We start from the raw sequence: 11,493 nt of genomic DNA, 5'->3' as shown, positions 1-11,493 counted from the left end.
TTATTATTATTAGGCCTATTATTATCATGTAGGCTAAATTCATATGAAATAGATCAGCTTTTTTCACTTTGTATTTTTTCACACTGATCGATTGCAATTGAATAGGCTTAGGCCTACATCAAAAAGAAATTGGGAATTTGATTTCACATCCAATATTATGCTTATTTTGAGTGGTGGATAATACTGGGATAATGATAGGCTTCTTGAGCCAAGATCAAACGGAGTTTAACAAAACAATTTGAATGCTTTAGTTGATGCCGCAGACAGTGTAAAAACATTAAAACTATTTGCCTGCAAGTCCTGTGGGTGGGGGTTGGGTTGGGGGGTAGTAGGTCTGTCTCATGTCTTGATTGTTGTTGTGTGTAGGCTATGTAGCCTATGTTAAAAATCAATAAAAATGTATTAGCAGAAAATAAATAGGCTAATTTAGCCAATATAAGTCAGGTAGCCTTTGCTATTTGTAGGCTACTTTACTTGGGTGGTGTGGTAACACGTTTTCCACCACTAGGAAAAGGCACACACTGACTGATCACATGATATTCATGAGCAAATAATATTTTCCACAATCAAATTTTGTAATAGCCTAATACTAATCAATACAATAGTTCATAGTTGACCTTTAAGTAGCATTACGTGGCCTGTCCAGGAAAGCCATATCAATAACAGGTTTAACAGTGTAATAGTGGACATGGGTCAAAGATCTGCCCAAAACTGCAGTTGAAAAAGGCTGGGGGTAGATATTCTGATCCAGAGGATTTTATTTTATAGTGTTATTTTTGAATGAGTTTTCTTTCATGTGGTTTTGATGAACACATTTAGTGTGTGTGTGTGTGTGTGTGTGTATGTGCTGTGTGGGGCTGTTTTCATGTCCTTCCCTCCCAGGGTGTTTGAGCAACTGATGGGAACCAGTAAGAGCAATAAATCCTCCCAGTTTAGATCTGACAGCTGAAATGTTTTTTCTGGTTCACCTCCAGCAACACATGTCAAGGTATCACATGTTTTATTTTGTTTTTGTTTTGCCCACAAACTAGTGACTGGATAACATCATCACAAAACTCTCTGTAAACAGTTTAAGCATTTATTTTTTTTGCTTCAGAGAAACTGTTCATGTATAGATCCTGAGTAATCAGGGTATCATCTCTGGAAAAACACAAGCACAACTCAACTTTGACAACATGATGAAAATTGGCAGTTTAAATTGTGATGGTTGTCTTTTTCTTTTACACGCGTGAGGGGTTAGTGTCTTTACTTTTACCCAGCTATGGATTAATCTATACTAAATTTCTAAATTGTTCAATAATAGAAAGGAAACAAACACAAGGAGAGATGGAAGGAGCAGTCAGCTGTCACAGACTACAGCTGAGCTGACTCAGAGGAAACCAAGGACAACAGGAAAAAAATTCCACCCCAGTTTGGGAAAGTTTATTCCCTTATTATAAGATTCAGCTTTTTCTCGACTTTGTCTGTGATAAGTTATCTTCAGTCTACTGGCTTTATAATATACTGTATTTCATTTATATTAATTACAGAACACTATTACAGTAAGACATGGTTCTCTTAACTCTTTGAAACCAGCACAAAAATATATAAAGTTTCGTATTTCAAAAAGTGTCAGTAATTTACTAAAACAGCTGCTCACTGTAATTTTCATCAAACAAACAAGAGGAAATAATCCATTTGAAAGGGACTATTTTCAGCGGCAGATGAATACACATTTGGTGCTGTAGTGAGTATTAAGGGCAGCAGGACGGTGTATGAGGTATTGAGTCAGAATACACGGTGTGTGTCCATGGTGATGAAAGAACATGTCACCGAGTGCAACAGTGTGGATTATTGAAGTGTTTTTAATGGAGCTCTATGGCTTAGAGGAAGAATATAAAGGCTTTGGAAGCACACACAAAACTTACATTTTGTAAACATAGAATACTGACAACCTTATCCTGTTACCACATAGAGTCCTTGTCCTATATTGTTTTAAAAAAAATCCTGAAGCATTTGTTCCCTTCACAGCTGCTGCTCTCGAGCCCTCAGTCTAGAATTAAACCGACAGCAACTGAAGACAACTGTTACTGGTCCATCTCACACACGCACATGCACGCACACAAACACACACACACACACACACACTTTTAAAGAGACCAGAAAGCTGTGGTATTTCCATTCAACTCTTGTCTCCTCTCTTGGCTGCAGGCAGGAATCAGCTGCTGGTCAGGATGGCAGAGTAAGTCCTGATCTGAACTCTATACTATATTATGGAAATCTACATCACTTACATAATTACTCTAATACTTCCTTCTTCTTTCATTCTGTTTCTCTAAAGGAAAAAGATGTCGTTGAGTCGGAAGAATCAACTCAAGGTAAACTAAGATTTTGTTGATGAAGGCCTGAGGTTCTGTTGGTTTTGTTTGAAAAAAATGACCATGTATGTGAGAAATCCTGTATCAACCCCATCATGAATGTACCGATGAAGCAGCTACTATGTGTTCTTTGATAAATTATGAAAACAATATACTGTAGAGTAGACTGTAGAGTAACAGCAAGATACTTGAAGTGAAATCCTTTGAATGACAAACCCAAACATGACAAAATTGAAAATATAATTTTGATAAAAGATCATGTTTTACTTTTGGATTTCTGCACCTATATGGTGACGTAAGTCATCAATTACACTTTTTCCTGTTTCATTTGAACTATATTGAGAGGCCTTTAAAAAGTAATTCACCAGGAAATTAGAGGAATTTTGTCATGACCCCTTCACATAAGCCTGCCACCACTTGGGGTGTCCCAGCCCTGTGTTGGGAACTACTTGACAGTTGATTTAGTCTCTCCAAAACATAAGTCCAGATCAAGATATCAAAAAAGTTGGTCTAAACGTCCATAACCCTCAGATGATTATTTCTAATGTTTTCTGGTTGAAATAAAGGGTTATGTCTTCTTAACTCTGTCCTTCTCTTGCTCTCAGAGCTTGCTGGTGCAGATTGGTGAGGCGCTGCTGGAGGAAGAGGCTCAGGAAGCTGAGAGGGAGGAGTTGACATACATGGAGGAGAACTGCCCTGGCCTCTCCATCCCAGGCTCCATGCAGGAGCTTCAGGTAAACCTCCACCACGGTAGCCACAAATTGTTTGGTAAAGCTTTCACACAAACATGGCTAATTTTAAAAGTCTTAATCTTTAGAGAACCTGTCTGGGAACCAACTGTGGCCTTGGGCAATAATGCATTTGTTTAATTCCTGGTATGCAACATTCAAACACAATGATGACAGTATAGGAGATGACAGGAAATTGGCTTTGTTACATTTCATATTGAGGAAAAGGATCCCCTGCTTAGTATATCTGTGTGTCTGTACCAGGAGCTGTGCCGCAAACTTAACAAGGAGATTGATTTGGTGGACGAGGAGAGATACGACGTGAACATCAAAGTGTTGAATTCCAACAAAGACGTAAGTTTATTTATTTTCCAGTTTGACTTCCTGCCACATGTTTTCTCAACCAATGTTATTTTTATGTTCAAGTGCAAGCCCATTGGTTTCACTAACCAATAACTTCAGCGAATACAGTTTTAACCATCCAAATAGGACTATTGCCTTAAATGTGATCATTTGAATTATCTGTCAGAGCCCCCACTTATTGCCTCATTCTCAAATGTATTATACTGGGTATCATTTTGTTTATTTCACCCCTGTCATTGTCTTCAGAAACAATGCATAAGAATATGCAATTATTTGCCTTGTAAACAAATGTAAATGGTTCCTCAAGTCATTTCCCACTTAAGCAGGCCGTAGATTTGTAAATATACACACAGGTCTGAGTAAGTCTTCTCTGTCAGGTCGACAACCTGAAGTTGACGGTTCATGATCTGAAGGGGAAGTTTAAGAAGCCGGTCCTGAGGAGGGTTCGGATGTCAGCCGAGGCCATGCTAACCGCTCTGCTGGGCTCCAAACATAAAGTGTCCATGGACCTAAGAGCAAACCTGAAGCATTGCAAGAAGGAGGTGAAAGAGGAGGTACGTGCTATACACTCTATATCAGACACTGATTACAATTGCATTAGTGCCTTTTTAATTTGATTCTGTTTATCCTTTGTGTTCCTCTAGTATCAGAAGTCCAATTTAAGATCACTCAACAACAAACCAACAGAGAGCATTTTAGATTATATAAAGCAATATAAACAGCAAAAGACAGAAGAGAATTCTTCATAATATGAGACTCTTCACTATCTTTTATTATGAATTATAATCTGTGATTCTGAGTGCTTCTTTTCTTTGTATTTGTTTCTCTCAGGATAAGCAAATAGGTGACTGGAGGAAGAACATTGAAGGCAAGGCTGGGATGGGTGGCAGGATGAAGATGTTTGAGACAGATTCTTAAACATGCTATTTTGCTGGTTACCATCATTATTAATTTCTGCGTGGTATATGTGTATTTTACGTGGTAAATTTTAATAAATTATAAAAGGAATACATCTTGAGGTGCTTTTGTATGTGACATGGTGAAATTTGACAAATCATGAATTTTATGAGAGTGCAACAGAACGCTGTGGGTACTATCCGTGGGTAAATTAATAGCCTAATCATTCATCAGCACTACAAATGGCAACAATTAGAGAAGTACATTAATGTGAATGTGTATGACTGCTGTATGTTTGAGGTGGTGGTCGGAGGGGCCGTTGGCGCTGAATGGCAGCCACGCTTCCGTCAGTCTGCCCCAGGGCAGCTGTGGCTACTATCGTAGTTTACCATCACCGGTATGACTGTGTGTGAACTAATTGAACCTGGAACCCTGTAAAGCGCTTTGAGTCACAGAGAAATAAAGCGCTATATAAATCCAATCAATTATTATTATTATTATTATTATTATTATTATTATTATTATTATTATTATTATTAATGCAATTAAAACCACAACAGGGAAATTGAATAAAATGCAACAAAATAAAGGTCAAAAGAATACATGAAACAAAGAAAACACTTATACAATGGCTGGGCATTGCTCATTGCTTATTTAATTTAGCAACTTGAGGAAAACTATAAAATGCAGAAAAGATATTTTTCTATTGCACAAAAATTATAGGCTACTATCAATTCTGTATTTGTTTATTTACTAACAAAAAATTAAAGAACACAGATAGTAGTTAAATAAGTAACAGTCAATTGAAATACTTGAACAAGTGTAGCCTATAGTGAACCAACAGATTGTGCACAGTTTAACAAATAAAAATATTGTGAAGTGGTATTGCACATGGTGAACATTGAACTGTGATCTTATTTAATACATATTTTATCCAGGTTTTTTATTGAATAAAAGAAAATAAAACAAAAATTATATGTCACAGATGCTGTTTCAAGATTTTAAAGTTGCAATAAAGTTTTTTATTTTTTTTCATAAAACTTCTTTTCCGGTCACGTGAGACAGCGTGACGTCATATGAAGACCCTGTGATACGCTGCTGGTGGTTTCGACTCTCCCATCGACTACAACAGCAAGAGGAAACGATTGGCAAAACTTTAAAGATAGGCTCCCGTTAATTTCCATGGACATATAAAGAAAGTTAATTTCTCTCTTTGAGGTGTAAGACAAAGCGCTTGCTTAAGGTCGTGCTGCTGGCCGCTGGTTTCCGCCACGAAGAGCCAAAATGACGGCGTCGGTGTTTTTCGGCTGCACCTTCATCGCTTTCGGCCCTGCCATCGCTCTGTTCCTGTTTACCATCGCCAGGGATCCGCTCAGAGTAATTTTCCTCATAGCGGGGTGAGAGTTAATATAAATACTCCGTAGTGGGGATATAATAAACATATTTTCACCACAACAGCCTGAAACCGACACTACTGTCGTGTTTCATTTGTGTTAACCCGGTGTTAACCAAAGCTAGCTTGCTAGCTAACATACCGCCGCACTAGCTTGCTGCTGTTAGCTTCCATTGTTTGACATACTGATATTCTTCTTCTTCTTTTTGTTTTTCACCCGTATACAAGTAGACCTCACACACAAACACAAAAGGGACTATACCTCAAAAATATCTTGCTATAGAGTCCAAACTTCTTCTGAGCGTAGTATTCAAACAAAGACAAAGCTTACTTACTGCCTCACGAGATGCCTATGTGCTATACACCTATATATCTGTTGGCATTGTTAATATGCGGAGAGCCTTATTCAGTGTACAGTTATTTTGGAGAGAAGGAAAAGTGATGTCGGGAAAAGGGACAAACATGATTAACTGCAGGTGACAATATATCTGTAATGGAGCATATCATGTGCTAGACTGATTGTCTATTATCCATCACTTTCAACAGGCTGCACAAACGGAACTAAACTCAACAACTTGAGTGGTTTCAGGGCAGCTTTGACATTTAGCCACCATAATATTCATATCTTCCGCTTTTTTTTTGGTTTTAGTGAAGTTGTGCCAAGGAGAAAACGGTTACGCTACATAAGTGTTGTCCAACTTTATGGCTGATCAGGCCTTTTGCATGTATTGTTAGGTAAGAAGATGTCACTTTGGGCTCTGGAGAGTTGATACATTTGCTAAAAAACATGAAAAAGGCAACATAGACATTAGGCAACATCTGGGAATGTACATATATTTGACTACCGTCTCATTCATGTTTTTTTTCCATATAGACTAACCAACTGTGCGTGTGTTTGTCATTTCCCCTTGCAGAGCGTTCTTCTGGCTGGTGTCTCTGCTGCTGGCCTCTCTGGTATGGTTCATCTCAGTACAGATCAGTAATAAGGACAGCGCGGCGCAGCAGAAAGGCCTCCTCATCTTCGGTGTGGTGCTTTCCGTCCTGCTGCAGGAAATCTTCCGCTTCGCTTACTACAAGCTGCTGAAGTAAGTCGCTGCCATGGTGTTCAGCTGTCCGCCATAATGATTATCAGATATCAATCATGTTGTTCATTGTAGAGTTGTATGTATTGGCAATGATTTACTTGCAGGAAATTTCAAAAATCAAGAGTATAAAGTACAGTGCAAACATTCGAAACCTGCTCAGATTATGGAAGTGGTTTTTAATTTAGACAGGGCTAATATGTGAGTACCAGTAGCCACAAGAGGCCACTGATGTTTTATAATATGTCTGTTATCCTGCAGTGAAGTCACTGGCCAGGCATGCGTTTTAACGGTTTTACCATATAAGATTATCAATTCATTGGTTGATCAATGAAATAGAAAGGAATTGTGAGGAATGGCCAACCAAATTTACACAGAACTCAAGGTGATGTCTTGAAATGTCTTTTCATATTCTAAAACCAAAAAAAAAAGTAGTTTACTATCAAGGTGGTTGTTGGCTGGTGATACCTTTTCTGTTCTTATAATTTAAACTCTAAAAATGTCTGACCTTTGTAATTAAAAGGTCCGATATACAAAGGTATTAGTCAGAAAAACAGTAAATTCTGCATGAAAGAACATCTTCATACCCACAACGCCCAATCGCCCATAGTTTCCCAGCCTTAGTGTCTTTGCTGGTGTCCCAGTTTCCCTCCTTTTCATATCTGAGGTCAGAGGCTCATTGTTGCAGCTTGTATCATCTTCCACTATGTGACATCTATTGTTGTTGTTTGAAGTGCACATTGAAACTTAAGGGCTAAAACACTGGTGTGTTTTTGTGTGTTTTCTCCTGCAGGAAAGCCAATGAAGGCCTTCTCACACTCAGCCAGGAGGAAACCATGCCGATCTCCATACAGCAGCTGGCCTACGGTACTGCCAGTCTGCAATTCACATCACTCTCTGTTTTTGCTATATTACTCTGACATCTTTGATCATAAAATAATATAATAACATTTCTGTTTTTTAGGAGGCACTTCAATGGATTTTAGTTATCAAATTTTGTTTTGCTTGTCATGGTAGTACTTGTAGTACTCAGCCGGTAAAACAAGTTGTTTTCAGATTTTTTTGTGGTTCTGAAATGTTTAATGGGAAGCCATTTATTTTAATATCAGTCTCAATTCCTTTAAATCATAGAAGCACAATGCTAACTTGCTTGAGTACATGAAGTCATTTTAGAGTTAAAAGATAAATGTCTCCGTGCTCAGTTTCTCTTTCTAAATGATCTTAAACACAGAGCAATTACTTGTATCTTGACTTGATCAAAATCAGCTTATCTGTCAGTCAAATTCTGGTGCAAAATGAAGCGGTGGAATAAAACACTCGCTCTGTTTCAGTTTCCGGCCTCGGCTTTGGCTTCATGAGTGGAGCGTTCTCAGTGGTGAACATCCTGGCTGACTCTGTGGGACCAGGAACTGTGGGGATCCACGGAGACTCACAGCACTACTTCCTGTCCTCAGGTACCAGTGCACACACTGACATTTTAACAGCTCTTAGACTAAAACAAATTCAACAGCTATTACCTCAAGTGTGTCTAATCCATTTTGATGTATGTGTCTTTGATGACATAATGTTAAGTCTGTAAACTGATTTGGCGTTCTCTCCTTATTCAAAATGAATGCTTCAGCCTTCATGACCATGGCCATCATCCTGCTTCACATGTTCTGGGGCGTGATCTTCTTTGATGCCTGTGAGAAGCAGCGCTGGTGGGCAGTGGCTGCTGTCGTCCTCAGCCACCTCCTCGTTTCCTGTCTGGTGAGTGCTGCCGTGTGTGTGTGTGTGTGTGTGTGTGTGTGTGTGTGTGTGTGTGTGTGTGTGTGTGTGTGTGTGTGGGCTCATGTGTGTTTTTTCTGTGAGGTGAGAAACTTAAAGGTAGTTCACTTTTCATGTGTTTGTGTTGATATCTGTTCCTCCTCTTCTCATACAGACCTTCCAGAACCCAGAGTACGTTGGCAGTCTGGTTCCCACCTATGTCATCTTGTTCCTGATGGGCATCTGGGCATTTTACGCCGCAGGCGGTACACTGAGGAACCTCAAACTCTGCCTCACCTGTAAAGACAAGGACTTTCTGCTGGCCAACCACCGGACCAGATAACGCAGCACACCAGGCAGTGTGCAGAACTGTATCCAAAGATCACCGAGTTCACACACGGAACACACGCACATTCACATGTTAACCCTCTGTTAATCTGATGGTTCACCTAAGAAGTGTTTCATCATCTTAAGTTTAAAAACAGAATTTTCTGCATTGAAAGAACAAAGATGGCAGGTGATTATTATTTTTGACCAGTTTAGTGCATTTTCTATTGATTTAATTTGACATCTAATGATATGATCAGGATCTCTCAAATAATACAAAATATCATTTTCTAGTTGGTAGTTTTCCCTGTTTGTTGCCTGTTGCTCTTAAAGAAACAACAGATTAAAAAAAAACCTACAGAAGGTTGTTTAATATCGCGACACTCTTTACATTCTGTACATATTCTAATGTTTTCAACTTTTCTGATTGATATCATCTTTCAAATGTGTCAAATCTTTCAAAGGATGAATTTATCATTCATGGGAAAAAAAACTCCATGTGTATATAGTTATGCATTTTTAATTCCCTGATGTGTAGATAATGAGAAGTTTTAAAAAATGTTTTCAAGATGTGATCACTTGGTTTGTGTAAGAATTTGCCTTTGATTTGAAATGAACCTAGATTCACAGAAGCTGAGAGGAGATGTGACTCATATTTATTTGTTTAATCCCAGTCATTTTGAGGTCACAACTCCCTTTCCTCCTTTGGACATAGAGATTAGAACTTTGGTTCCAAACTGTGTTATGATTCAACACAGAGGCGAGCGGCTCAAACTCAGAGCGAAGGTTTATAAACTGGAATTAGAAAATCTTAATTGAATCAGAGAAAAAGCTCTGCTACATTTCAGTTAATGTTTAATATGACCAAGTTACCAGATCCTGAAGTCCTTACCTGAAGGGTCAAATAAATACTCTCAGCTTCCATACAGATTGGATGTTGATCACGGTACACTTTATTGCTCACACACAATTACAAATTGATAAATGACGTTGGCTCATTGATATTTGAATGTTCAATCTCTTTGTTGCCTTTAGGTTTTTTTTTTATGTTCATGTGTTTGCGAGGAAGTGCAGGAGTTAACATGGGCTGCGTCCGACATTTAGAAATTCCAAACAATGTATGTGTTCCTTTTTTTGATTTACTTGTACAGTTTAAATTGTTAGTTAGGCTACAGTCTGCTGTGTTAAATGAGACTACGATGGATGTCAGCAACTGCATAAAGATGTAAATGGTACCCGTTTGCAATCAGCTTGTTGCTTTCCTACTTTGTGCTGGCACTTTTTTTTTTCTTTTTTTTTTAAGGATATTTTTTTTGGCAATTTTAAGCTTTATTGATAGTGTAGAGACAGAGTTGAAATGGGGCAGAGAGGGGAGGTGACATGCAGAGAACGACCGCGGGCTGGAATCTAACCCGGGTCCGCTGCTGGCCGAGGCCCATGGGGGGGCGGGCGCCCTACCAACTGAGCTAAGGGCGCTCCCTTGTGCTGGCACTTTACCCCAGATAGATTTGAATTTTGCTTGTTAACACAGCTAATTGAAGGGCCGCTCACTCGGAATCCAGTTTATTAGGTACACCTTGATAAATCTAATGCAGGCTAAGACAACCGACCTGCAATAAATCCTTCCTTTATTGATATAAGTTATGATCAGTTTGGAGGCTACGGTTTATTGTTATGTATATATGTATTGCTTTAAACTGACCTTTCTTTCAGTCATTTAGCCCAGCCTTCATTATATGAACGAGGTGGACAATATCATAGAAACGCCTTTCAGAACAATTTAACTGCAACATAAACAATATCTCCTTCAGGATGAATTGTAATAACGTTCCGATCTCAGTACCTTATATCTTTCTTGCGCCATTTTCCAGTTAAAATAAAAATGTGTTTCTTACTTTGTTTATAACTAAATACTTTTCAAAACTAATGACACTCCCATCAGTCTCAGTCCTACTTTGTGGTGATTGCTAATTAGCAAGTGTTGGCATGCTACGACATTAGGGTGAACATGGTAAACGCTACACCTGCTGCCAAACATCTGTATTTTAGCATGGAGATATTAGCATTAAGCCCAAAGCACTGCATGCTATGCAAGTTGATCACCACCCACAGAGCTGTAATTTTTTTACAGAAACATGAATATACAGAAAACAATCAGTCATTTCATTGGACCTTTAATGAGCAGTCTGCAAGGGTACAAAGCAGGCGCCAGTTTTCAGTACAGTGCATGTGTGTGAGTTCGATGGGGGAGGCTTGTGTGCTTCAGAGGGATGCTTCAGTTGTCATCTCTGTTAGGCCGAGGAGCTGCAGGTGTGTGTGAGAGAGAGATTAAAAAAGACCAACATACAAACCAGAATTCACTCAAACATTTTTGTTTAATGTTCCCTTTCAAAACCTTCCTCCATCCTGCTTCCCCCCTTTTATCCTGGTCCTGATTCCATTTATGAAAGCAGACACCTCTTTGGCTGGGCAGCACAAAGCCTGTTGGGGGTCTCTGAGGGCTCCAGTCAGTCAAAGGCCTTTTTGACCCAGACAGCAGACGGACAGACAGACGCAGGAAGCTTTTCCTCTGCCAAAAACCAGACTTTCACATGCTAATG

The 11,493-nt window shown here is 39.0% G+C and overlaps 2 protein-coding genes across 2 annotated transcripts; both read left to right on the top strand.

The window, feature by feature from the left end:
• Positions 1–2,213: 2,213 nt before the first annotated feature.
• On the top strand, positions 2,214–4,366 carry LOC307251520 (troponin I, fast skeletal muscle-like; the record flags this gene model as incomplete). Its single annotated transcript, XM_080028888.1, has 6 exons — positions 2,214–2,221; positions 2,321–2,357; positions 2,963–3,091; positions 3,350–3,439; positions 3,826–4,002; positions 4,280–4,366. The coding sequence occupies 6 exons, from the start codon at positions 2,214–2,216 to the stop codon at positions 4,364–4,366; spliced, it is 528 nt and encodes a 175-aa protein (XP_079885014.1).
• Positions 4,367–5,439: 1,073 nt separating this feature from the next.
• On the top strand, positions 5,440–10,128 carry aph1b (APH1B gamma secretase subunit). The gene is made up of 6 exons (XM_080033829.1): positions 5,440–5,742; positions 6,653–6,823; positions 7,614–7,687; positions 8,152–8,274; positions 8,442–8,569; positions 8,742–10,128. The coding sequence occupies exons 1-6, from the start codon at positions 5,630–5,632 to the stop codon at positions 8,907–8,909; spliced, it is 777 nt and encodes a 258-aa protein (XP_079889955.1). The 5' UTR covers positions 5,440–5,629; the 3' UTR covers positions 8,910–10,128.
• The last annotated feature ends 1,365 nt before the right edge of the window (positions 10,129–11,493 follow it).

Source organism: Ammodytes marinus (genome assembly GCF_949987685.1).
Source record: "Ammodytes marinus genome assembly, chromosome: 1".
Classification (NCBI taxonomy): Eukaryota; Metazoa; Chordata; class Actinopteri; order Uranoscopiformes; family Ammodytidae; genus Ammodytes; species Ammodytes marinus.
This window is presented reverse-complemented; position numbering and strand designations above follow the sequence as displayed.